Source organism: Plecotus auritus (assembly GCF_963455305.1).
Source record: "Plecotus auritus genome assembly, chromosome: 4".
NCBI lineage: Eukaryota > Metazoa > Chordata > Mammalia > Chiroptera > Vespertilionidae > Plecotus > Plecotus auritus.
This window is the reverse complement of record NC_137775.1, coordinates 92,626,997-92,654,581: the sequence shown is the minus strand read 5'-3', so window position 1 is coordinate 92,654,581 and position 27,585 is coordinate 92,626,997. Positions and strand designations below refer to the sequence as shown.

The window sequence follows — 27,585 nt, the reverse complement described above, 5'->3', positions numbered from 1 at the left end:
GTTTTAGTTGGTGGACATTTGGGTTATTTCTCCTCTTGGTCACTGGGAACAGCGCTGTTGTGAGCTCTGTGTACAGGTGTGTGTGTGTTTTCTTCTGCTGTGTTTCTCGCAGGGCATCGCTGTGTCCTGTGGTGATGCTCCTGTAACTGTTGGAGAGTGTCCCGACCACCGGCCCGGCCCTTCTGCACTCCCAGGACCCCGACTGCTGACCGACGTGTCTCCTGTCTGCCTCCTCTTCCCTCCGTTAGGACCTGGCTCCTTGTGGGCCGACACCGTTGCCTGTTCTGTTTGCTCTGTGTCTCCGATGCCTGGCACAGGAAAGATCTGTGGAATAATTAAGTGACTGAGCTGGAGGAAAGGGCACCTTGAATGCCAAGTGCAATTGGATTTCCAGGCTCTACCGGGACCTCTGGGTAACCCTCGCCCTTGTGAGCCTCAGTTTCCCTTCTGTGCAACGAGGGGCTTTGGTCAGGAGTTTCCGGTTCTGGGGTGCTGCCCTCTGTGACTCAGGTCCTGGAGGGGAAGTAGGGTGATGAGAGCACAGCTCCATGGAGAAGGGACGAGTCAGCTGGGAGCTGGATGGACTCGGGTGGGGGTGGGAAGGGAGGAGGGGGCCTGGGCAGGGAGGCCAGCAGTAGTCTGAGGGAACTTATGGACGGGAGGCAAGAGGAGGAGAGGAAGACGAGGCTAGAAAAATTCCAGAGGAGGCAGGACTGGGCAGTTAGCTCTAGGAAAGGGAGAGGAAGAACAGAAAGATTGCCCAGTGAGCCAGCCGCTTCTCCTCATCAAGATTTATTCTAACCCTGAAGCAAAGGAGAACTTCAGGATGCCCCAAACAACCAGTAAACGTGAAGTCTCAGCTTTATTTGTGAGAATGTTTGCTGTCCAGTCCCCCCCGCCCCGCCACACACACACACACACACACACACACACACACAGCCCTGGGCCCGGGAAGCAGAGTGCAGGCAAAGTGGTGTTTTGCCAAAGCAGAACCAGGAGTCTTGGTAGCTGAGGGGCGAGTGCATAGGCAGGGTGGTCCCTGCAGACTTCTCCAGGCGTCTTGTCCACATGGGGTCCTCTCCTCTCAGGTGTCTCTCAGCCCTGCAACACACGGAGTACTCACACACCCCTCTCAGCCACCATGCCCTCTCTCCCCACCTCACCCTCTCTGCCCCGTCCGCCCAGCCGCACTGCTCTCCAAGCTCACCTGTCAGAGTCTGGAGCTGGTCACCTGAGTCATGGCCACAGTCAGGCCCACTGGCCGGGGGTGTCCCCCGTTTCTGCCCATGCCAGGCCGCAGCCCAGAGGGCGCTGGCTGCTAGCAGCTTGCTGAGAAAGATGCAGGCCAGGAGGAAAAGGATGGAGGTGGGTGGAAAGGGGATCTCCTCTTCTGGGAGGCTCCTTGGAGAACAAGGAGAGCATGTGGGAGGCCTTGGGGTGGCCTCAGAGAAGGATGGGGAGATACCAGGAGCTTCCCGGGGTTTAGAGTACCGACCCCACCACCCACCCCTGGGATGGAGCTCCGTGGGGTTCGGGAAGCGTGTATTCAGGAGACCTGAGTTCTAGGCTGGGTCTGCCTGCCGAGTGCATTGCAATCCATCACCTCCCTCGCTGAACAGTGTCTGCCCTACGTGATGGATGGTATGAGATGTGTGAGTGCATGGAGGGGCACACGTGTGCTCCATGGTTATAATAACATGTTTAATACCAGTACACAGACATGAACCAATCAGAACTGATTCTGGTCCCATCAAAGGAGCAGATCTGGGGACCCCAGTTTTGTACTGAAGCACTAAAACTTCACTGTTGCTGGATTGTGGGGATGTCCTGGGGCTGCCAGGGGGTGTAGGGGGCTGACCTTTCAGGATTCTTGGGGCCACAGCTGTTTACAAACTCTTGTGAAAGAATTTCAACATTTTAGCGCCTGACAGTCACGCCAACCCACACAGGCCGGCAGGCTGTTTAGACAGAACCATCCCCGGCCCTTCACGCTCTGACTGCCTTGGATTCTAGCCTGGGACCTGCAGTCCCCACCCCCTCGCCCGCTGCTGGGCGGGGTCTTCGGGATCTTAGGGGAGACCTGTCACTGTACCTGGAGATGCTGTGCTCCACCTGGGCATCCTCAAAGCTCTGGGACTGCTCGGGGGTCCAGAGCTCACTGGGGTCCTGGCCATCGAGGGGGTCTGTGGAGACAGAGCCGGTGACCTTGGGGAGGACCTCTCTGGGTGGGTGAGGCCTGTGTGGATCGAGTTGTTAAGCCCTGAGCCGCTGCTCCCTCGCCTGTGAAGTGGGGCAGTTAGGAGCCCTCCTCAATACCAGTGCTGTGGATTCAGTGCAACATCCTTTGCAGTGCCCACCACCGCCCAGAGCTCAGGAACTCGGGGTCTTTGGGAAGATCACAGGGAATAATGGATGTATTTGCAAGTCCTGCGTGAACTGCCAAGCCACCAGCCTTGGATTATTGTTATTATTATTATCATTGTTCTGCCACCATCTAGGGCGTCGGCTGGGCCTTAGACCCAGATAAGGCTGAAATTTCGTGTCCTCACCCCCTACTCCCTCTTCCCACTTAGAAAGGTGGTGAAAGTGGGGCTTGGGGTCTGGGGCAGGCAGTGCCCCTAAGCTCCCCACCTTAGACAAATAGGACCCTGGAACCTCATTTTCCATGATAAGGGACATGCTGGGGGAGGAGCTGGGAAGAAGAGAATCAGAAAAGGAATGGTAACCCGATTTTTCCTTTAGGGCACGCCCACCTTCTTGGTCTCCCCCCGCCCTCCGCCCCTGGAGGCTTCCCTGGAGGGTATCCCCCAGGCAAAGCTCCGGGTGGGGAGGACCTAGGCAAGCCTGGGTGAGGATGCCAGGCAGTTCAGCAGCCAGAGGCTGGGGCACGACTGTCACCCCCCCGCCTCCACCCCTCCCCGGCCCCCAGCACCTTTAACTTTGCATCGCCTATGTGCTTCACAGGAGCCCTAGATCAGCAGGACTGACACCATCATCCACTTAAAGATGAGGAATTACAGAGGTGTGCGCGCTGCCCAGGGACACAGCAGTCCCTTTCTGCACCTGCTTGTTTTCCTGTACCTGGTTGGTGTTAATTTATGCTGGTAGGTCCTCTGGGTGGTTGGGTGAGGAAATTCAGGAATCTCCTCCTACTCCTTCCGGACCCCCTACCTGTGCACTTCCCAACTGATGGGCATGGATAAAGCCGTTTGGGGAAGCAGGATCACAGATGGTGACTTGTGCGAATTAGAGAGGGGTCCCTTCCTACGGTGCATGCAGGCGGCGTGGCCTGGACGGAGGAGCCGGGTGGGACTGTGGCTCCTGGTGCAGTGAGCAGCCTGCACAGCCACCCACGATGGCCTCGGTGGGGGCTTTCCCAGGGCCCCCGGAGCCCAAAGGGGGGTCCTGTGCGCAGACACCAAAGGCAGGAGCCCTGGCCTGAGGACCTCCAAGGGGCCGCCCGCTGCCCACTCACCGGCCAGCACCTCCACTAGGACCTTCCTGAGGGTGTCGGCCTCGCTCCCACGGAGGCTCTGGCACTGGTAGAGGCCAGCGTCCTGGGCTTGGAGGTTCCGCAGCGTGACGGTGAGCGTGCCACCCAGGGCATCGTCCGTGACGGCCGTGCTCCCATTCCGCATCTTCAGGAAGGACAGCAGCCACGAGCTGTGGGTGCTGACCACCCGCTGGCACTGGCCCTCTGCACCCAGCTGGCGGCACCAGGCCTTGCGTCGCCCCCAGTGCTTCCGGGAGTCATAGGGGCAGGACACCCGCAGGGACTGGCCTGCCAGGCCCCGGAACACCGTGGTGTTGAAGCCTCGGGACAGCTCTGGGAAGAGACATTCGTTCACTCTTGCACTCATTTATCAAATATTTACTGAACACCTACTATGTGCCGTGAACAAAAGAGACAGAAATCCTGCCCTCACAGGGCTTGGGTTCTTATAGAAGTTGGAGGAAGGTGGCGCAGCCCAGGCTGTGTTTATGGCAAATTGGGAGCCATGAAACCTGAGCCCCGGGTCCGCCTCTCTCATCTGGACAGAGGAGTCAGGCGGGGTTGTGGCCCCGTGTGCAGTGAGCAGCCACACAGCCACCCCCGGTGGCCCTGGTGGGGGCTTTCCTGGAAGCCCCGAGGCTGGTTCTGCTGAAGAAGTAACTCACCCTCTGGGCCTGTTTCCAAAACCACTCGGTCTCTAAGTTCCCCGGCGCCCCGCGCTGGGCATGTTGTTCCCGTGCCACTGCCCACGCTGGCACCGCTCTGCGCTCTGCTCTTTCTGACCTTTAGCTCCAGCTTCCCTATTTCTGTGGCTTTGTTCCCCTTTCAGGATGGACTTGTCTCAGAGTTATTTTGTGGGGAGACACAAGGCTGCTATTTTGGGGTCCTCCTTGGGGTGGGGGAGATGGGCTCAGAGCACCCATCCACTTCCAGGGCAGGGGCTGCTGGGGAGTCACCCAGAGCCCTCTGCCTCAACTTCCCCTCCCGGTCCTTCTCCCTTCACCCCATCTTCAACCATACGGGACAGAAACTTGAAAGATAGGATTGGGGAGCTGGTGGCCTGCCTTTTGGAGCCAGAGAAACCTGGTGAGCAGTGGCCCCGCCACACGTCTTCCCATTCACCCCTCTGCTCTAGGCCGGCTGCCCCCCCCTCCCCCGCCTCCTCCACGCCACCCCAGCTGATAAACGGCAGGAGCCAGTCTCCATTGGGACAGTCTCCCCCAACCCAGGTTTGCCTGTTGTTCTGGGGGAGTGAGAGACACCCTTCCTCCAAGGAGGAAAGGCAGTTGTGGGCCAGAACCGGGGGTGTCAATCCCCCCAGCTCACAGACAGGAATATTTGGCCCCCTCACCTCCCACCCAGGGCTGAGGACGAAAGGACCTTCTGAGCCTGGGAGGGGGCACCCAAAGGACACGAATCTCAGCCCCAGGTTCTTTCCTCCCTCCCCCCTGTCACTCCTCTGGGGCTAGTCATATGCTTAAATGGTTCATAAGTTTCGGGGCTCTTGCCAGTGCCCCCAAACTTCCCCAGCCACTAGCTAGTGCTGGGATGCCACCATCAGAACTCCTTCCCCTCCCACGCAGCCAGACCCCGCCATCCTTCACACCATAGAGTCTGACTGCGGGCCCTGATGCCCAGGAGGGAGGGAGAGCAGGAGGATGTGGGGCAGCAGGAAGAGAGGGGACTTGCACCTCCTTCGGCCCAGTGCTCCCCCCCCACCACCACCACCTGCCATGTACTCAAGGCAGGGGAAGGAAAAAAGCCCTCCATGGGGCAGGGAGGGGACTCTACCTGTGACGGAGAGCAGGAAGAGCAGCCAGAGGGGCCCCATGGCAGCCTGCCCTGGCAGAGGCTGATGCAGAGTGCCTTGTGCAAGATCCCGTCTTTCCCTTGAACTGCAGAAAGGAGAGGGTCGGGCAGTCAAGCGCTGCCCACAGGAACTGGCTCCTGGGGGTTGAGCAATAGTCAGGACTGGGGTCTGGCTTTATGACTCGGGGAGGGGTGACGGGGTTGAGGAGGAGAGGGGAGGAGGAGCCGCTGTTGCAGCCCTCCGAGAGGCCAGCCCTCCGTCTGTGCCAGCCAGGGTCACCGCATGGCTGGGGCTGGGCAGGGTCCGAGGCTGCAGAGCCTCGCTGGGGATCGCTGTCCTGTCCTCACAGCCGGGGTCAGGCCCTCCTCCAGGGTCACTGCCTGCATCCTCTGGTTCCAGCCTTGCAAGGAATGGAGATGTGTCTCCTCTTGGAAGAAGCCAGGACCCACCTCAGCCCCTCTAGTCCTTCCCTCTGACTGGCGTCCCCGCAGTGTGGAGCGTGAAGAACTCAGTCTCGAGCCAGACTGTGTGGCTTTAGGTCTGGTAGAGGCCAGCGTCCTGGGCTTGGAGGTTCCGCAGCGTGACGGTGAGCGTGCCACACACTTCTTACCTCCTGTGTGTGTAGTCACAGCCTCTCTGTCTCAGTTCCTGTACCTGTAAAATGAGAATACTAACCGCGTGCAGGGTTACTGGGAGCATCACACGGATTTCCACAGGCAAAGTGCTTTCGAACAGGGCCTAACACACAACAAACATGCAACAAAATTAACTAGTACTGTTACCCTAGTTAGCAGGACACACTTTAAGCACTCAACACAATTAACTAGTACCATTATCCTAGTTAGCAGGACACAGTTCCATCACTCAACACAATTAACTAATACTGTTATCCTAGTTAGCAGGACACACAGCAAGCACTCAGCACAATTAACTAGTACCATTATCCTAGTTAGCAGGATACACAGCAAGCACTCAGCACAATTAACTAGTACCATTATCCTAGTTAGCAGGACACACAGCAAGCACTCAGCACAATTAGCTGGTACTGTTATTCTAGTTAGCAGGATACACAGCAAGCACTCAGCACAATTAGCTAGTACTGTTATTCTAGTTAGCAGGACACACAGCAAGCACTCAGCACAATTAGCTAGTACTGTTATTCTAGTTAGCAGGACACACAGCAAGCACTCAGCACAATTAGCTAGTACTGTTATTCTAGTTAGCAGGACACACAGCAAGCACTCAGCACAATTAGCTAGTACTGTTATTCTAGTTGTCAGGGGAAGAAACAATGGGTTATCAGCGAGAGGGAGAATTTTCTCTGCTACCTGGACTCTTCTGCCCAAGTTTGGCCTCCTTAGCACAGCTGGCGCCTCCTGGGGGCACATGTTCACATGACCAGTATTTTGTGCACACACACACCTGAACTCCCCACCATCCTATGGGGATAAGACAGCACGTGACATTTTCTGGAGATCTGGGGTGGGGGTGTGCTTTTTCCACGGGTTCGGGTCCTGTGAAGGGTGATCCAGGCAAGACGACTATGTGAGTCAGGACGGGGTCGGGGAGGCAAAGCAACTCCCAGCAGCAGGAAGCTGAGTCGTGCTGGCAGAGGTAGCAGGAGCCCAGTGCTGCCCTCCATCTTCAGGGTCTACTTGGGCTTCCTGTAAGCACTCTGATTTGTTCTCATTCATTGATTTGCCCATATTTACTGTGCATATAGCATATGGACAGGGAATGTGCATGGAGATGGGTAGTTAATGGTGAACATAAGGTAGTCCTTCACTTAGAGAGTCAACCACCCAGCCTTGACCTAAGGGCCTAGGGGATGAGGGCCTGAGGTCACCTGAAGATCACCGTATAAGGCCCTTCAGCATCATTGGCATATAACTTAATACACAAAATTCACCCCATTAGGGTGTCCAGTTCTATGAATTCTGACAACCTCATACATCTATATATCAACCCCCATAATCAGAATGTAGAACATGTCTGTCAGCCAAAAAACATTCCCTCGTGCCCCTTCAGCCAGTTCCTTCCTCTCCAATCCAGGCCTGGCAGCTACTGATCTGATTTCTGTCCCTAGAGCATCCTGCCCCTGCTAGAACATCACACACACAAAATGACACCACATGTCGCCTTTGAGTGTAGCCTTTTTCACTTATCATGATGCATTCAACATGCACAAAAATCGCACTCTCAGGAGTTCATTCATTTTGCTGTTGAATAACATCTCTGTGTGGCTGACCCATAGGTGCTTTATCCATTCACCACCTGATGAACATTTGAGTTGTTTCCAGTTTGGGGCAACTGTGAATAAAGCCACTAGACACATTTATGTACATACTAGAGGCCTGGTGCATGAAATTCATGCACAGGTAGGGTCCCTGGGCCTGGCTGGTGATCAGGGCCAATAGGGGCCTTCTGGCTGCCAGCCAGGGCCTTCTTTCATTCCATGTCGCCCCCTAGTGGTCAATGCACGTCATAGCAAGTGGTCGAACTCCCAAGGGGACAATTTGCATATTAGCCTTTTATTATATTATAGAATATTTGACGTGGACATTTGTTTTCATTTCCCTCAGATAAAATCTTAGCAATGGGAGTGCTAGGTCATGTGGTGAGTGTGTGTTTAACTTTATGGAAGCATTGCATTATTTTTGCGAAGTGGTTGTACCATTTTTGCATCCTGGTCAAGACTTGACATTGTCAGGTTGCTTTTTAAGTCATTTTAATAGGTTTATGGTGATATCTCATCTTGGTTTTAATCTGCATTTTCCTAATGCCTAATGATGTTGAACATCTTTCATTGTGTATATCTCCTTTGGCGAACTATTAGTTCAAATCTTATGTCCGTTTTTAATTATCATTATTATTAAGTTGTGAGAATTCTTTGTATATTCTGTATATAAGTCCTTTGTCAGATTTGTGATTTTCCAGTATTTTTCCAGCCTCTAGCTTGTTGGATCACTTCCAAAGGGTAGAAAATTTAATATTGATGAAGTCCAATTTATTGATATTTTTTTGTTTGCTTAGAATTTGTGCTTTTTGTGTCCTACTAAGAAAATTTTGCCAGAGAAACCAAGATGGCGGCATAGGTAAGCACCTAAACTGCTGCCCCGCACAACCATTTCAAAACTACAACTAAAAGACAGAACGGACACCATCCAGAACCACAAAAAAGCTGGCTGAGTGGAAATTCTACAACTAGAAGGAAAGAGGAAAGTTCACGGAGAAGGAGTGGCAAAGAGCTGAGGTACGGAGACACACACGCACAGAGAGGAAGGGCGTGCAGAGAGGAAGGGCGATGGAGTGCCTGGCTGGCTTTCTCTGGCGGGAGGGGGAAGGAAGCCCCCAACTGCACTGAACCCCAGTTCCGACTGCACTGAACCCTGTGGACCCAGGCTCATACAGGGGGAATTTGGACTGTCAGGTAGAGAGAAAGGCACTTGGAGACTCGGAGACTCAGGGGAGCTGCGGCAGCAGGGGTCTGGAGGTGCCAGTGCGCACAAAGACTGACTGCGGAGGTTACCACAGGCTATCCCTAGCGGAAGGGAGTCGGAAGCTCTTGACTGCACTGAACCCCAGTTCCGACTGCACTGAACCGCAGTTCCGGGTGAGCCCCTGGGGACCCACACTCTTACGGGGGAAATCTGGACTGTAAGGCGGAAACTCGGGAACCTCAGAAGGCAGAGGTCTGGAGACTCGCTCACAAGGACAGGGGTGACGGGAAGCCAAGACTGCCTGCTGCGCCCTGAGACTCCACCCCTTCCAAGCTGAGCACAGAGGCTTTTGCAATCTGGCAAGTCTAATCCTATAAGGCTGTCTCCAGCACCGAACTTCTCCTAGCGTAGACACAGCTGATCCTCACAGCCAACTGACCTGGAGGTCTATTCCTCCCAGTGATACCAACAACAATCAAGACTTAACTACAACAAAGCTGTACACACAGTCCACAAAGGGGTGCACCAAGAGTGTCCACCTCAGGTTAACTGGGGAGGCCGACCCACTGGGCCATATAGGAAACCTAGCACACAAAGCCACTCTATCAACTCAGGGAAGCAGTGAAAAATGGGGAGATGAAGAAACAGGTCACAAATGAAAGAAATGGAGGAAAACAAATGACTGGATATAGATTTCAAAACCACGGTTATAAGGCTTTTCAAGAATATCCTAGAAAAGGCTGATAAATATAACGAGACCCTCAAAGATATGAAAAAGAACCAACTAGAAATTAAACATACACTGACTGAAATAAAAAATATTATACAGAGACCCAACAGCAGACTAGAGGAACGCAAGAATCAAGTCAAAGATTTGAAATACAAAGAAGCAAAAAACACTCAACTGGAAAAGCAAAAAAAAGAAAAAAAAATCCAAAAAGTTGAAGATAGTGTAAGGATCCTGTGGGACAACTTCAAGCGTACCAACATCAAATTATGGGGGTGCCAGAAGAAGAGAGAGAGCAAGATACTGAAAACCTATTGGAAGAAATAATGACCGAAAACTTCCCCCACCTGGTGAAAGAAATAGACTTACAAGTCCAGGAAGCACACAGAACCCCAAACAAAAGGAATCCAAAGAGGACCACACCAAGACACATAATAATTAAAATGCCAAGAGCAAAAGACAAAGAGAGAATATTAAACGCAGCAAGAGAAAAACAGTTAATTACCTACAAGGGAGCACCCATACGATTGTCAGCTGATTTCTCAACAGCAACTATGCAGGCGAGACGGGAGTGGCAAGAAATATTCAAAGTGATGAATAGCAAGAACCTACAACCAAGACTACTCTACCCAGCAAAGCTGTTATTCAGAATGGAAGGTCAGATAAAGAGCTTCACAGATAAGAAAAAGCTAAAGGAGTTCATCACCACCAAACCAGTATTATATGAAATGCTGAAAGGTATTCTTTAAGAAGAGGAAGAAGAAAAAAGTAAAGATAAAAATTATGAACAACAAATACATATCTATCAACAAGTGAACCTAAAAATCAAGTGAATTAAAAATCTGAGGAACAGAATAAACTGGTGAATATAATAGAATCAGGGGCATAGAAAGGGAGTGGACTGATAATTCTCAGCGGGAAAGAGGTATGGGGGGTGCAGGAAGAGACTGGACAAAAATCGTACACCTATGAATGAGGACAGTGTTGGGGGAGGTAAGGGCAAAGGGTGGGCTGGGAACCGGGTGGAGGGAAGCTATGGGGGGAAAAAGGAGAAACAATTGTAATAATCTGAACAATAAAGATTTATTAAATTTTAAAAAAAGAAAATTTTGCCTACCTGAAAGTCACATTTTATCCTGTTTTCTGTTAGAAGTTATAGTTTTAGGTTTTATATTTTGGTCTGTGATCCATTTCACGTTAATTTTTCATGTGGTACAAAATATGATTTGTGGTTGTTGTTTTTTTTAGTTTGTTTTTTGTTTGTTTGTTTGTTTTGCCTATAGATATACAATTTATCAGCATCATTTGTTGAGAAGGCTATCTTTTCTCCCTTGACTTGCCTTAGTATCTTTGTCACAAATCGACTGGTATGTTGGTCTGTTACCTGATTATCCATTCTGTTCCATTGATCTATGTGTCTATCTTTTCACCAATATATCACCATCTGGACTACTCACTGTAGTTTTATGACAAATCTTTAAATCATGTGGTGTGGGTAATTCAACTACATTGTTCTTTTTCAAAATGGTTTTGAATGTCCTATACATTGCCTTGCCATGTAAATTTTAGAACCAGCTTGTCAATTTCTTCCTCACTCCTCCCCCCCCCCCCCCCCCGCTCCCCGCACACACACACTGAAAAGAGAGTCTGCTGGATTTTTGCTTGGGATTATTGGGTCTGCAGTGCAGTTTTGGGTGGGGGGGAGACTAGATATCTTGACACCACTGAATCTTCCAATCCATGCACACAGTTTAGCTCTTCATGTATTCATTTCTTTGTTTTCTCTCACCAATGTTCTATAGTTGTCAGCAGACAAATCTTGCACATATTTTGTTAAATTTCTACCGAAGTATTTCATGACTTTGCTGTTATTTTAAATGTTTCTAGCGTCCTACATCTTGGGCAGAAGCAGAACTCAAAACTCCCATAAATCTTGCCCAGGCTGGTGTGGCTCAGTTGGTTGGAATATTGTTCTGTACACCAAAAGGTATGATCAGGGAATATACCTAGGTTGTGGGTTGATCTCCAGTCAGAGCACATAGGAGAAGCTACTGATAGATCTTTCCCTTGCTTCAATATTTCACTTGCTTTGATCTCTCTCTCTCTCTCTCTCTCTCTCTCTCTCTCTCTCTCTCTCTCTCTCCCTCTCCCTCTTTCTCCCCCTCCCTCTCTCCCTCCTCCCTCCCTCCTCTCTCTAAGTCAATTTTAAAAATATATTCTCAGATGATAATTTTTTTAAGTCCCATGAATCTTCATTTTACTTTCTGACCCATTTATGCTCCATTTTGACCCCTTCTTCTCACTTCCTTTCTACCTGAAGAAAGGGTTCTTTTTCTTACTTTAAACCTTATATCAAAGGGCAGGCACCAATAAATCTTTACTAATTCTTCTCAGCATATGCATATCAAATGTCCTCATATTTTAGCTTGCACTAATGCGTGGTTCAAGTTCCTGTTCTGCTGGGGCTGACCAGCAGACCCTGAGCGACAGATGAACGATTGCTCTGACACACATTTCTGTGAAAGAGAGAGCTAAGGGACTGCTCTACTTTAGAAGTAAAAAGCAGTCCTGTTCGTCTACCTTTTTAGGCTTTTATTGTCACAACAGCTTGAACTAAAATTAACCTCTAGATACAATTATCAGGGCAAGCATCCTTGAGAAAGTATATGCTTCTACAAGGTCGGGTCTTTAAAGACTAAACATGGAGATCTAGCAAAACACCCCAGGGGATCAAACTTATTTGGAAAAGTCAAGGTAGGTGCTGCCACCTTCGGCAAGGTCCCCTCAGAGGCCCCCAACCTTTCAGAGAATCCTCCTTACAGACATTCCAACCAAGTCCCGTGCTTCCCCACACTGTTCCTCATATCTAAGCACGAGAATATTTGTGCACCACACCATCCCAAGCAAGGGTCCTTCCTTTCTCTTTGCTAAATCTGAGTTCCAAGATACCTGCCACCTCTTTCCCTCTGTCATTATATCTGAACGTCGTCATTCACCAATGCACGCATTTAACCGCCGTGAGTGTGCCAGTCACAGTGCTAAGGAACTCTCTCTCTTGGAGACCCAGTATTCCCAGATATGATGGTGACCATTGCAGAAGCCTCAGAACCAGGAGCTCAACTGGACACATGAAGTGGTCCTCATGTCTAACTTTGGCTGAAACTTCACAGCTGCCTTTTCAGAATGCCTGGAGGTTGCCTGGTAAACCCCCAATGACAGCTGTTCCAAATCCTCACCCTCCTAAGCACACACTTCTATCCACACCCTTCCTTCTTCCCTAAGAATGAATCAAGTCTGTCATAGGTGAGCATCCTCACCCTCTTTTAGATCCTCCATTATCCTCTCACCCCCAATCTGGCCAACCTCACCAGCCAGAGAAGATCCAGAGTCTGGTCAGGACCATGGCCAGCACCCAGCCTGCATGGGCCTCAGGAAGGGTGCAGTTGGAACAGCTGGCTAAGACCACTCAAACTATCAGGGCATGCCACCAGCCCAACCTGGGAAAACCCCTCCAGCCCTGCTGAGAGGTGAGCTCTAGAGAGTAATTGGTGGTGTCCACCCACCCTTGGCCACCAACCTCAAATAGCAGAGCCCACAGATGTCATTTTCTGATGAGCAGCCCTTTAAGACTTTCCCAGTTCCCTCTTTGGTCTTGTCTTGATTTTACTTGATCGCACCTTCCTGGATCCAAATCCCTGCCGTCAAGACCCAACCTCGCTCTTACTTCTGATCCCTTGCAGACTTGACCTTCTCTCACCCTCTCTCTGTATTTGTGCCGTCACTGTCTGGCACTTCCAGTTGAGTCAGTTCCTCATTCTAATTGAGGACCTCAGCTCTTGTCTGAGGCCAATGAATCCTCTGTTCAGGGCAGGACATCTCTAAGGAAGTGAGTGGTAGAGGCAGGGACCCAGGCACTGAACCCGGTACAAGGCGTCATAGGCACCATAGGGGTAAGACACAGTGTAGGGACTCTCACTGGCTGCCTGCTTGGGTCAGGACTGGTCCAGATTCTGGCTGGAGAAAACGTCTAACCTGGGTCACCATGTGGGGACTGGAAGGCTGAGTGGGACAGAAACTGGAGCTACAGAGTAGGGGGGTTAGGCACCAGGCTTTGGGTTATTCTGCTATTTACTAGCTAGGTGGCCTTGGGCAAGTTTCCTAATTCTCAGTCTCTGGGTATGTAAAGTTATGGCACATTATTAAGTGCTCAAAAAAGTAGCTGACATTACTTTCTTTCCTCTTATTTTTTTTTCAAAAATCTATCTTCCTCCTACTTATCTTCGTCCCCAAATTTAATTTCCTTTTCCAAGATGACCTCTCTCTCTCTCTCTCTCTCTCTCTCTCAACAGTCCCTAGGAACTTGCTTTCTCACCTACAGCCTCTCTTGTCCTCTTCAACAACACCCCCCAGCACCTTTCCCCCATATTCACACGGGCACAGTCTCACCTGCTCTGAAGACCCCTCTTTTGTCTTGGAGTCCCCTTCCATTGTTGCCCTTTCATTACCAGGTACTATGTTTTCCTATTCACGCTCTTCAACTGCTCCTTTGAGTCTTCCCCCTAGAAGTTACCCGTAGCCTCCTTCCAGCCCTCCTCTCCTTGGCTTTCCTGCTGCCTGCGACATTCTTGACACTGTGCTCGTCATCCTCGACTCCTGTCCTACCTCCGACCCATGCCCTGCCTGCTCAGTCCTGCTCTGCCCCCAAGAGAATCTCCTCTGGACCTCATTACCCAGGCTCCCAGCCCATTGGCTTACTGCTCGGTCCAAGCAGAGCGGGAGATTGGCGAGTTCGGACAGGGCTGCTCCTCTGTAGCCACAGCTCCTGCAGGCGCCCCTTTTCCACAGCTGCAGCGACACCGTTCTCTCCCTGTTCTTCCAGGTCTGGGTATTAGCAGCTCTTGTCTTTAGGCATCACCACCCCCTGCTGGCTCCCTGTCCTGCCCATGCTCTGTAAAGACCCTGTCAAAACTGATGGGCACTTGGACCCTTCTGTGTGTACACCTGTTCCCGGAAGGGGACCTGGCCTCCATACCCTCTCCTTTTCAGTATTCATTCTACTCTTCTAGAAGAACGAAAAGTCCGGTGCACTCTTCCCAGGAGAACATTCATTTACTCCATGCATCTTTGCCAAACACTCACCACGCCCAGGCACCACACAGGGTCCTGGAAAGCTCAATAAACAGAATAGGCACTTCCTCTTGTCATTGGACCTGGCAGTGGTGTTGTGATTGTAAATCTGTAGCAGCTGGATTCTCAGAAGTCAATACCGTGGGTTTTAGGAAGTAAAGTGAAGCCCTCAAATGCGTCATCAGAGAGAGTTTGGGACATATCTGGCCACCTCCGCCAAAAAGGCGCGTTCAGGCATCTAATCTGGGCGTAAGTTGGGAAGGCAGGATGCCCACCAGGGTGGAAATGAGGACCCCGGCTTTGACCTCGGAGGTTGCATCCTGAAAATTGCTCTGCCATGGCTGGGAGCACAGTGTCTTAAAAATGAAAGAGGGTCATTAGAGAATTGCAGCCTTTCTGAAGAGAAAGAAAACAAGTTTCTCTGGGGAGAGGCTATTTCCCACGCCAGCACCATGTGGACCCCACATGGTGGCACTGTTTCCCCGTAATGCCGGTGCCTGAGTGACGTCACCAGTTCTTTCCCGGCACCCCATCCACCAGGAAGTAAATCCTGAGGCCAATGTGCATCAGGACCGCCCTTCCGAACAGCCTCTAACCACAAAACCCTTTTAAAATTAAGTTTCTGAGACGTCAGCAGGAGCACGGGGGTCATCACTTCTGCCCGGATTGGAGTAGAAAGCAAGAATAGTCCTAGAGACAAATCATTGTTTTCAAGATTGGATCAATTTCCCAAAAAATTGTAAGTAGAGATTTAAATATTACAATTTAGAAACATTAGACAGTTTTTAGTGTTGACATTGTAAATATCAAGCTCTACCAGCACTTCATTAATTAAATGACATACATCAAGGTCATCAGCAGTCACTCGGCAGCTGACACGTTCTACCTTCAAGCCACAGGCAGTCAATCACCTGCCACGCTGAGGGGAGGCACCACTGAGAGGGAGATGATGTCTGTTATAAGAATAACTATGTTAAATGTGTTCAGCATTTTTAAAAAATCTCTTAAAAACTACATTGAACTCATTTTTACGTGAAAAATATATGAAAATTTACTCTTAAAAGGTGAAAGTTGTCCAAAAGTCAACCCTTAAAACACATGAGCATTTATTGAGTGCTTACTATGTGCTAGACCTTGTCCTAAACACTTTAAATGTGTCACATCATATGTATAAGGTAATATTGTGACTAGGATCCAGAGAAATGAAATACCTTGCCCAGGATCAAACAGCTAGTGCAAGGTGGAAGTTAGGTTTAGATCTGAGTTATCTGGCTCCAGAGCCAGTCCTGTCAACAATTTCTCTGAGTGTAATTTCTTCCCCAGAGATAATTGCTAATACTGTTCTGCTGTATGTTCATTTAGTTTTTTTCTATGGTCACACACAGAGACACAAACACAAACAAGCTCATGCTAGATATATTATTTTGTGGCTTGTATTTTTTTTAATTTAATATATCCGGGTCATCTTTCCATTTCAACAGAATTAGTTCTATTTCACTTTTGTAATGTCTACATAATATTCCTTAGTGTGGATATTGCCTAATATATTTAATCAGCCTCCTATCTCTATCTATATATATAAAAGCCTAAGCGACCAAATGACTGAACGACGGAATGACCAGTCGACTGGTGGCTATGACGCGCACTGACCACCAGGGGGCAGACGCTTAACCAGGAGCTGCCCCCTGGTGGTCAGTGCACTCCCACTGTGGGAGCGCTGCTCAGCTGACCAACAGGCACCAGAGGTAGGGCTCACAGCTGGCGAGTGCCACTGCAGCGGCACGAGCCTCTCCTGATCAGGACTGACTGGGCGCAAGCCCGCAGCAGTCGCAGTGCTGAGTGGAAGCGGCAGGCAGGAGCGGCAGGTGGCGTTGGACAGCTGGTTTCCATCCGATCCCTGCAGGCCACACCAAAGGACCCCAGTGGTGCACAAATCTGTGCACTGGGCCTCTAGTGTATATATAAAAGCCTAAGCAACCTGCTGATAATTCAGTAGCTATGAAGCTCACTGACACCAGGAGGCAGGTGCTCAATGCAGGAGTGGCAACCACAGGCATGGAAACATGAAACAGACTGATGAATCTCAGAGCAAAGGGGGAAGGGGGAAGGAAGAAAGAGATTCACTAAAGATCTTATATGCATACTAGAGACCCGGTGCATGGATTCATACACTGGTGGGGTCCCTTGGCCTGGCCTGCAGGGATCAGACTGAAACCGGCTCTCTGATATCTCCCAGGGGTCCTGGGTTGCGAGAGGGCACAGGCCAGGCCAAGAGACCCCACCAGTGCACGAATCTGGGCTTCTAGTTAATAGATATTAAGAGAGTTGACTCTTGCAAATTGTGATAAGCATAACTTATATTTCCTTATGTTCAAATATTTGGAGAAAATATATTACTAACACTGGTTATTTTCTTTCCTTTTTTAAAGATTATCTTATTGATTTTTAGAGAGAGAGGAAAGGAGAGGAAGAGAGAGAAACATCCATGTGAGACATCAATCGGCTACCTCCTGCACGCCCCCCACCGGGAACTGAACCCGCAACCCGGGCATGTGCCCTGACTGGGAATCAAACCAGTAATATCCTGGTGCAGGGGGAAATGCTCAACCAACTGAGCCACACTGGCCAGGGCTGGCATGGGTTATTTTCACATGACATTTATTAGTATCTCTTAAAATGCTGTTTTGCGGAGCATTGGGAAGCAAATTGAAATACTTCAAAAGCTGTAATAAGCTTCAGTTTGTGAGTTCCTACTTTTGTGTCACAAGGCCACCGTCATGCAGCAGAACCACCTGTAGCCAAGTCTCCTGCTCCACATCATCAGCGCATCCCCACACACTCAAACATCGCAACTCCTGGAAGACAAGACTAAGGTATCAGGCAGCAGAGAGGCAGAGGACCCACACTTTCTCCAGCCTCAGGCCCAGCGTGTTGATCTCTACATTTTGGCCTGAGGGGACAAGACTTCAGTGCATGGGCAAAGGATGGATGAGCCAGGAAAATTGCCTCAAGGAGATGTGAGGAAATAGCTACCAGATGTTGACAGCAAGATACATGGGGACTTTGAAAATGTGCCCATCCGTCAGCTTTGTCAAATCTAAATATTTTGCTGTATTTGAAAATGAAGAAAAGAAAAAGAGGAAAAAATAGTTCAGATCGGGGGGTTGGGGGAGAGTTTGTTATCTCTCACATTCTGTTAGATGGAAGTTTAGTAGTAAAGCATACTTATGTAAAAGCAAAATTTATATATAATGCCATGTGTTAGTTTTCTTCTGTTGGTCCTTCTATGTTACATAAATCTCTAAGTGATAGAAACCTAGTGTTTTTAAGTGCATTTTTAGTGGGGGGGGGATGCCATTTGAAGTGTCTAAATTCATATATAGAGATAGATTTTTTTCTGTGATTATTTTTTAAAGAATGGTTTATTGATCTTTAGAGAGAGAGGAGGGGAGAGGGAGAGTAAGAGAGAAACATCAATGCAAGAGTGGAAGATCAATTGGCTGCCTCCTGCATGTCCTTACCAGAGATCAAGTCTGCCACCTCAGCATGTGCCCTGACCAGCAATCGAACTGGCAACCTTTTGGTGTATGGGACAATGCCCAACCAACTGAGCCACACTGGTCAGGGCTCTGTGGTTATTATTACAGATTCTCAAAATTAGAAAATGTTAGGTTATCTATCTATGAATACTATATATATCTATATATATAAAAGCTTAACTGTCCATCCGACCGTTAGACCATACAACTGGTAGCTATGACGTCCACTGACCACCAGGGGGCAGATGCTCAGCACAGGAGCTGCCAAGCTGTGGTGACTTGGCAGCTGTGGTTCTTGGATGACACATCTGGAACCAGAGAAGAGAGAGCCCGATTCCGGGGTGTGTTACCTGAGAACCGCCCTGTCGCAATCCGGGACCCCTCAGGGGATGTCGGAGAGCTGGTTTCAGCCCCATCCCTGCAGGCCAGGCTGAGGGACCCCACCTGTGCACGAATCCATGCACTGGGCCTCTAGTTTAAATAAAACATTGCAGACATATCTGAAGCCCCTTACCGGTATACTAGATATGAATGTATTTGGTTGAGATTTGCATTTCTTTGAACACTAGTGAAGTTGAACATTACTTATGTGCCATTGATTTTTAAATTTTCTTGTTTGTGAATTTCTTACCTATAACTTGCCAATTAAAAATGGTTTGGTCTTTTAATTATTTATAAATTCTGGCTACTAAACCTTTACCAGTTATATGCATTGCCAATGCCATCTCCCTGTCTGTGCCTCATCCTTCACTTTATTCCTGGTGTCTTCTTTTGTACTCAAGTTTTTCATATGAACCGAGTCAAATATCTTACATCCCCCCTTTACAATGTGTGCTTGTGATGCCTTGCTGAAGAAGTCTTCCTGCACCCTGAAGTCATAAAAACTCTTACATTTTTGTCTAAACATTTTATTGTTTGATGAATGACATTGGGTTTAGAATTGATCTTTGTGTAAGCCCATCGGTAGGAATCTCATTTTCTTTTCTCCCTGTGGATACATAGTTGTGCCCTCTCCCTGGGGCGGGGGAGCAGGAGAAACCCAAGCTCTCTTATCTGAGGCCACTGGTTCATTGGGAATCTCTCCTCTTGACTCCCAGCTGAGTCAACCACACCCCTAAATCCCCTCTTGGCTCCTGGAAGTGCCTATCAGAAAAAAGCTATGATGCCCCTTCCCCTCCCAGCACCTTTAACATTCCTCCAGCTATAGCCATGATTGCTTTGTATTGTCATTTTTTTTCATACATCTACTGTGTACATGTGTGTGAACACACACACACTGCAATGAATTCTTACAGGACCAGAGACCTAGAAACATTGTGGTTACTAAAACTTCAGGATCTACCATTGACTAGCTGAGTGACTTTGGGAAGTTACCTAATCTCTCTGTGCCTCAACTTCTCCATCTGTAAAATGGGGGGAAGTACTAATCTAAGAGGGATGTTTAAGCCACTAATGCATGTGGAGGGATTCGGCCCATAAAAAGCACTCCATAAATGCTGGCTTACTAGAGTGATTCTCTGCATCCCCAATCCTGAGCAGTGTCTAGCAGTTGGCAGGGACCCATTGAGAACTTGTCCAGTGAATATAATTATAGGAGCTCTAGTCTGAGCACATCCTTTGGGTTTTGTTAGTTTGTGAGGAACATGACCCCTGGATGGCTACTGAGACTGCGGCCAGAGCAATGCCAGCAAGAAGCCCACATCGGGGAGATGGTGGTGAAGAGGGGCTTTCTCATGGGTTTGTAGACTGTAATACAGACCAAGACAGAACACTACCAGGAACCCGGAACTATGAAGGAGCAGAGGTCAAAGCCCGATCAGGCAGGTGGGAGGTCGGGTACAGCAATGGCCCTGCCTCCAGCAGTCAGAACTGGTTGCAGGAGGAGGACTCAGTGGGAAGGGCGGTGGGAAGGGCAGCGCTGAGCGCCGAGGAGACAAGGTAACGCTCAGAGTATCTGCGCCCACCATGCTCCCCGCCTCCCTCAGCCCTGTGCCTGGCCCTTCAGGTCTGCATGATCACACTCCCCTGGAGCCTCAGACTGGGGACAGACCACGTCCTCCAGGCCGGGAACCTGGGAGAAGGTGATGTCAGCAGGGATGTCACAAGCGACAGGCACTTAGCCCACCTCATCCAAGAACGACCTCCTCCTTCCACACCAGCTTGCGGACCTTGAACCGCACACCCCACCACCCCCCCCCCCCCCGCCGCCCCCATTCTCTCCCTCCTTTCCCTCCCTTTCTGGTCCTCAGGTTCCATCCTGTGGGCAAGGCTGAGGTCCCATCATGATAGAAAGTGAGCAAGGTATTGATGGAAAATTTCCAAACCAGCCACCTGAGCAGGAGGCAGCGAGCTCCCAGTCCTGGGAGAGATGGGAGCAGAGACTGTGTGACACTGGAATCTCGCAGAGGGGTCTGGCATCCCCGCTGGCTGTTGGATTCGATGACCTTTAATGTCACTCTTGAGAAGTGATGAATCTGCAATTCCAAGTCATCCTCCCCATAATGTGGCAGGACACAGCCTTCTGCCCACAGGGCCTGGAGTTCCCGGGGCTCAGGGTCCCCCTTCAGGGCCTGTCTCCAGAGGGCCCTGTGTGCGTGGACTTGGGGGAAGCAGGCGCCTCACTCACCGCTCTGCCTGAGACACAGTGGGCAGAGGGGTCGTGGTTTCTGGGGAAGGCAGAGGCGCCCCCGGGCAGTTCTGATGAAGTTGTGTGAGTCGCAATAGGAAGGGACGCGCCCCTATCACTCCCTGCCTGGCAAGGCCAAGGCTGAGGGGTACCCCTGAGCAGTGGGCGCTGCCAGCATCCTGGCAGGGTCGTGCGTGAGGATGGATTAGAATCAGGAGGCCAAGAAGGAGGAGAGGAGCTGGGGTGGCAAATAGAACTTTGCAGCCTGGCCTGGAGGCCCTGAGAGGACAGTTAAGGGAGGGGCTCTCACGGAACAGTCACCAGCAGAGGAACTTTCCTAACCATCAGAATTTCACAGCCTGGTCAGGAAGGAAGTGAGACCAGAGAGGGAGGCGAAGACTGCGTTACTCAGAAGCACTGGGTCCCAGACCCTCTCCAGTCAGAGGGAAGTGGGCAGGTATCCAGAAACCCTTTGGCCCCCACAGTCTGCCCCGCAGCCCTCAGACTCAAAGCTTCTCTCCCCTGGGTGATAAGGCTTTTCTTCCTTTGCTCCCCCTTCCTCATCTCCTCTTCAGGAAGGGATGGCCCTTGTCAGTTTAGGACCGTGTCGGCCACAAGAAGTCACCCGTCCCTGGGAGAGCAGCCCTTGTGCCTCACACAGGTGCTCACCGAGAAGTGACTTCTGCCTTCAGATCCTGGGCTCCTCCTGGGCAGCCGGCTGGGGCACTGGGCTCAGTTTTTAGTGATGCTGGCATATTCCACGGCCAGAACTGGGTCAGGTGTGGGCTTCAGGCTGGGGCGGGTGTTGATGTAGATGGGGTCCTCAAGGCCGAAGGGTTCCAGATGGGTAAATGAGGCATAGTGGATGTCCCCAGTGTCCTTGCCAGGGCCTATCTGCTGATCAGAGCCCTGGGAATCAAAGACAGACAGATGTCCATTGTATGGATCACAGCTGGGAGTGGTCAGTGGCCCCTGGGTGTCCAGAGCTGTGCCGAGGATAGGGACAGGGTGTGGATCCTGCAGAAACTCTGGGGATGGCAGAAGGCAGCCAGGGCACCATCACTGAACATGATTAAGAATAAGGAAGGTGAAGAACCAAGATGCCAGCGTCGGTAAACATGGTACTTGCAGTATCCCACAACCACATCAAAATTATAACTAAAATACAGAGCAACCATCATTCAGAACCACCAGGAAGCTGGCTGATGGAAGTCCTACAATTAGAGAAGTAAAGAAGAAAGCACATTGAGACTGGTAGGAGGGGCGGAGGTGTGGAACAGGATGGTCCGACACACACGTGCGGCGTGTTTCTAATAGGGAAGGATATCTTGGCTGTGGAGGCCTCTCGTGAGGAGAAGCCTCACACCAGACCCTTCAGCTCAGGTTTCTAGTGCCGGGAGGAGAGGTCTCCTTAACTTTGGGCTATAAAAACCAATGGGGATTGTAGCTGAGTGACACGGAGGCTGCTGGAGTCCCACGTAAAGGGCCAGTGCATGAACTTACTCAGATTTGCTCCCTCTGGGCTCCCTCAGTGCTCAGGTAATGGCTTAGAGGGATCCAGGGACATACAGAGAGGAACTGGATTGTCTGGCATTGGAGCAAGAACTTGGAGTGGCTTTCTCCCAAAAAGGGGTGCTCACAATGTTCATAGTTCCTATGCTGAGACCTCCACAGTCACAGAGCTGACTAGCAACCACATCTGAGTCTCCATCTACATGGTTCACACTGTTTGCTCAGGTGATTCCCTGAGACCCTGCCTCATCCAATTTGCCATCCTACTCAAGCTGTTTGCAGCTCTTTTTCCATATGATTGACCTGTCCTGGCTCAGGCTTTCCTAAACTCTCTCAAACAATCAGCAGCTGGTGTCAGCATGCCCCATATTTATCAATAAGAGGCCCAAGACCAGGCACTAGCAGCAGCCTGTCTTGCTTCACAGCTTGGCCTCTCCTGGCTACTTCCAAGCCCAACACAAGTAGCAGCCATCTGAAGATTACTCTGTAGTTCAGGGGGTGGGGGGAGGGGGCAGGCAGTGGCTGATTTTGCACCTCCTGTGAGGCCCCAGAGCCAGTGCACCCAGTGGACAGCTTCAGACCACACCAGATTACAACTCTACACATCCACAAGTGACACACTAAGGGTTGACTCAGTGACCACGAAAGCCCCAATGAAGCAAGTCCTGCTCCACAGGGGTGTGTCCTGCACAGCAGCTCTTCTGCTGTAGTCACAGCTGGTCCTCATGGCCAATTGGCCTGGAAGTCAATTTCTCCCAGTGATGCCAACAGCAATCAAGGCTCAACTATAACAAAACTATGCACACAGCCCACACAGGGGTGCCCCTAGAGTGCCTAGCTCAGATGACTGAGGAAGCTGAGCCACTGGGCCCTATAGGACACCTACTACACAAGGCCACTCTACCAATTCCAGGAGACATAGTAGCTCTACCTAATACATAGGACAAACACAGAGAAGCAGCCAAAATGCAGAAACAAAGAAACATGTCACAAATAAAAGAACGAAAGAAATCTCCAGAAAAAAAACATACAAAACAACACTAAATGAAATGAAAGCAAACAAACTACTAGATACAGAGTTCAAAATAATGGTTATAAAGATGCTCAAGGATCTCACTGAGAGCTTCAAGAAACTTACTGATAATTTCAAGAATCTAAATGAGAATTTCAAGAACCCTAGTGAGAACATAAAAAACATGAAAAAGGACCAGACAGAAATTAAGCCTACACTAACTTAAATAAATAATAATTTACAGTGATTCAACAATAAAGTAGAGGACACTGAGAATCAAATCAGTGGCTTGGAATATCAGGAAGCAAAAAATACCCAGTCAGAAGAGCAAAAAGAAAAAAGAACCCAAAAATATGAAGATAGTGTAAGGAGCCTTTGGGACAACTTCAGCATGACAATATTCTCATTATGGGGGTGCCAGAAGGAGAAGAGAGAAAGCAAGATATTGAAAAACTATCCGAAGAAATAATGACAAAAAACTTCCCCTACTTGGTGAAAGAAATAGACTTATGAGTCCAGAAAGTGCAGAGTCTTAAACAAGAGGAACCGAAAAGAGGCCCACACCAAGACACATCATAATTAAAATGCTAAAGATTAAAGACAAAGAGAGAATTCTTAAAACAGATAGTTACCTACAAGGGAGTGCCCATATGACTGTCAGCTTATTTCTCAACAGAAACTTTGCAGATAAGAAAAATTCAAAGTGATGAATAGTAAGGACTTACAATCAAGATTACTCTACCCAGCAAAGCTGTCATTTAGAATTGAGGGTGAGATAAAGAGCTTCACAGACAAGAAAAAGCTAAAGGAATTCATCACCAACAAACCAGTATTACATGAAATGTGGACAGGTATTCTTTAAGAAGAGGAGAAGGAGGAGGAGGAAGAAGAAGAAATATGAACAAAAAATGGCAATAAATACATATCTGTCAACAACTGAATGTAAACATCAAAACACACAAACAAGTAATCTAATGAACAAAATAAACTGATGAATAAGATAGAACCAGAGCCATGGAAACATGGAATAGTCTGACAAATCTCAGAGGGAAGGGGGGTGGGGTGGGGAGAGATTAACCAAAAAATGTACATGCAGATATGCATTATCTATGGACACAGACAATAGGGTGGCGAAGGCCTGGCGCAGGGTAAGAACAGGTGGAGGGGGGCAATGGGTGGAAAAAGGGGGACATCTGTAATACTCTCAACAATAAAGATATAAAATAAAATAATAAGGAAGGCTACACAGAGTGCAATAAGGTCAGAGGGCCAGCAGCGCCCTAGATCTATTGGCCCAAAGTCTCTGGGGGTGGGACCCAGAGTGGCTGAGCCACTGGCCGTCATTACCCAGCAGATAAGTCAGCATTAAAAGCTGTCTCCCACAGAGGGAAGGTCAAAAGCTTGGTCAGTCAGCTTCTCCCTCCCTCTCTGAGGAGTTTGAGTTGGGAAATATGGGAAAAGAAAATGCATAGACAAGGCATTAGGGGCATGACCAGTCACAAGTGAGTCCAGGTTCAGAGTAAATAGAAACTGTAAGTAAACAGAAGCCAGAAATTTGGAAGAAGAAGAAAAAGAAGGAGGAGGAGGAGGAGGAGGAGGAGGAGGAGCAGCAGCAGCTCGGCCGGTGTGGCTCAGTGGTTGAGCGTCAACCCATGAACCAAGAGGTCACCAGTTCTATTCCTGGTCAGGGCACATGCCCGGGTATGGGCTCAGTCCCCAGTAGAGGGCATGCAGGAGGCAGCTGATGTTTTTCTCTCATCGATGTTTCTGTCTCTCTATCGTTCTCCCTTCCTTTCTCTCTAAGACAGTGGTTCTCAACCTTTTTAATGCCGTGACCCTTTAATACAGTTCCTCATGTTGTGGTGACCCACAACCATAAAATTATTTTCGTTGCTACTTCATAACTGTAATTTTGCTACTGTTAATGAATCATAATGTAAATATCTGTGTTTTCCGATAGTCTTAGGCTCTACATCAGCGCCTAAGAGCCTATGATTCATTAACAGTAGCAAAATTACAGTTATGAATCAGCAATGAAAATAATTTTATGGTTGGGGGTCACCACAACATGTGGAACTGTATTAAAGGTTGCGGCATTAAAAAGGTTGAGAACCACTGCTTTAAGATCAATAAAAACATATTTTTTAAAAAGAACAATAATGAAAACAAAGATACCCAGGAAAGCTGAGAGTCCCTCTGACGTGCGGGGGGATCCGTCCGATGCACAGTTTCATCCTCATGGGTAGAAATGTCATGGATGTGATGGGCTTTGCCCTCACCTGTGAAAAAACAGGTTTAAAGGAGAGACCCCTCTCTACCTCTCTCCTGGCAATTCGGGTGATGCTGGAGGTCCTGGCTGGGTAGAAGGGACCCTGCCTGACAGGGGAGAGGCTGAGCTTGGCTGGTGCCATCCTGCGGGAGGTCCAGCACAGATCAGTGCCAGAAAGCAAACATTAGTGCTAAACTAAGGAGCAAGTCCGATTGGCTGTCTGCATCTAATTTGCATCAAACCAGTAAACTTGATCCACAGACACGTCACTGGTATGTGGTTAATAAACACAGTGCGAATGTCCTGAACGAACCAACAAAAAACAAGGTAGGAATCATCAAAAGGCACGGGTACAATCATCTTGCACAAAATGCCATAGATTTCACACGTGCTCAGTGCTAAAACTTAGAACTTGGAGATTAAAAAGTGCTCCCAGTGCTTTTAGGAAGGCGATGTTTAAATGTGATAGCAACGATTAAAAACGCAGTGCCACACACCAGAAAGGCCTTCGGATCAATTTGTTTTAAAATCCTTAACTATAAAACGATGATAAAATATCTGGTCTCAAATGGATACTAGAAAACCCAGCGTTAGGCAAGTTGGCACTGGCCTCTCAGTCTGTTTCCTTGTTGGTCACGGGGCATAAGCCTGTCTCACGGCTCGCGGGCTCCTCACATGGGCGAGCGCTGGGCGGTGTGCTCAGACCCAGCGGGTTTACCTGCCCTGGCTCGACGCTGCTGCCGGGCTTTGCTGACGAAGTACAGGATCACCAGGAGGGCGAGCGCCAGCAGCAGCAGGAGCACCACCATCACACTGAGGAGGACATCCCAGGGGCCTGGGGAGCTGTGGAACGAGGACCAGCCAGGTGAGGAGAGAAGAGCCAGCTTCTCTCATCCCTCATCCCCTGCGGGGAACTCATCCCTCCCCAAGCCTGTGGTCTGGACGCTCCTGCTGAGCTGGCCAGGAGACAACCCATGGCCAAGGTCTCTGCCCCGGGGCCGTGCAGTGTCGGTGCCTATCCCGCCGCTGGGTGTGTTTCCTTCCTCCTCTGTAAGCAGGAATGCTGACTGTGTCTCCAGGTTTGCTCTGACTGCTTGCTGTCCCCTATCTGGCCTTCGGGCCCCCTGTTTTGGGATCTGTGCTCACCTCTCAGGCATCTTCCCTCAACTGCTCTTGGTCCCAGCCCCTCACCCTCAGCCCTTGGCTGAGAGGTGCAGTTAGCTCTCGGAGAATACCCGTGTCCTTTGACAAAGAGCTCTGTATGCAATAAACACATTCTGACAGGCCCTGTCTTCAGTCAAAGGAAGAAAAGGTAGACTTTCTCACAACATATTATAGCAGGCTCCTAGGGCAGCCGCCTGGCGTGTCAGGTGTCTTGGGGCGAGGCAGCAGCTCTGGAGACACCGACTACTCAGCTACACTGACAGCACCCTTAGTGTCTGGTGTAATGCCTTGGAGAGGGAACTGGAGTTTGCAGGAGCTCAGGATTTGCAGTGACAAAGGGCAGAGAGAAGAAGGTGGGAGGACAGAGGTGGGAGGAAAACCAGCCCTCAGGCCAGTCACAGGGCCGGGGCCTGGGAACCATGCGGCAGAGGTAGAGAAGTCAGGCCATGGGCTGAGGTCACTGTGATGAGCCTTTCCCTGGATCCCGTGGCTGCCCTGAAAGGAGGACATGGGCTGGAGCAGGGAGAAGGGAACAGACCAGGCCAGGCACTGGGTCCTTGGTGTCCCCAGAGGCAAACTTCGCACTGTCTGGAGACTTTTTCGGTTGCCTGGGTACCTGGCACAATGGGTACCTGGGGGAGGTGTGTGCTATTACGGGATAGTGGGTAGAGGCCAGGGATGCATAGGACAGCCCCTCACAACAAAGAATTGTCTGGCCCCAAATGTCAATAGTGCCAAAGGGAGCAAACCCTGTTGTACAGTGGGAAAGTCACTGATTCCATTTTGCAGATGAGAAAACTGAGGCTCAAAGAGGTAAAGTGACCTGGAAAGGGCCCCATTTCATCCGCTGAGAGCCAGGTGTCATG

At 49.7% G+C, this 27,585-nt stretch overlaps 1 protein-coding gene across 1 annotated transcript; it reads right to left on the bottom strand.

The window, feature by feature from the left end:
• Positions 1 to 778: 778 nt before the first annotated feature.
• Positions 779 to 5,447, bottom strand: TREM2 (triggering receptor expressed on myeloid cells 2). The gene is made up of 5 exons (XM_080664553.1): positions 5,285 to 5,447; positions 3,476 to 3,826; positions 2,093 to 2,183; positions 1,208 to 1,401; positions 779 to 1,101 (listed from the first exon to the last, which is right to left on the bottom strand). The coding sequence occupies exons 1-5, from the start codon at positions 5,322 to 5,324 to the stop codon at positions 1,085 to 1,087; spliced, it is 693 nt and encodes a 230-aa protein (XP_080520679.1). The 5' UTR covers positions 5,325 to 5,447; the 3' UTR covers positions 779 to 1,084.
• Between the last annotated feature and the right edge of the window lie 22,138 nt (positions 5,448 to 27,585).

Excerpts from the sequence above, each read along its gene's own strand:
- TREM2 (XM_080664553.1), bottom strand. The coding sequence starts at position 5,324 with ATGGGGCCCCTCTGGCTGCTCTTCCTGCTCTCCGTCACAG. Across the intron at positions 3,827-5,284 it reads CTTCCTGCTCTCCGTCACAG|AGCTGTCCCGAGGCTTCAAC; the intron begins GTAGAGTCCCCT and ends GTCTCTTCCCAG. Across the intron at positions 2,184-3,475 it reads CCTAGTGGAGGTGCTGGCCG|ACCCCCTCGATGGCCAGGAC; the intron begins GTGAGTGGGCAG and ends CTGTCTCCACAG.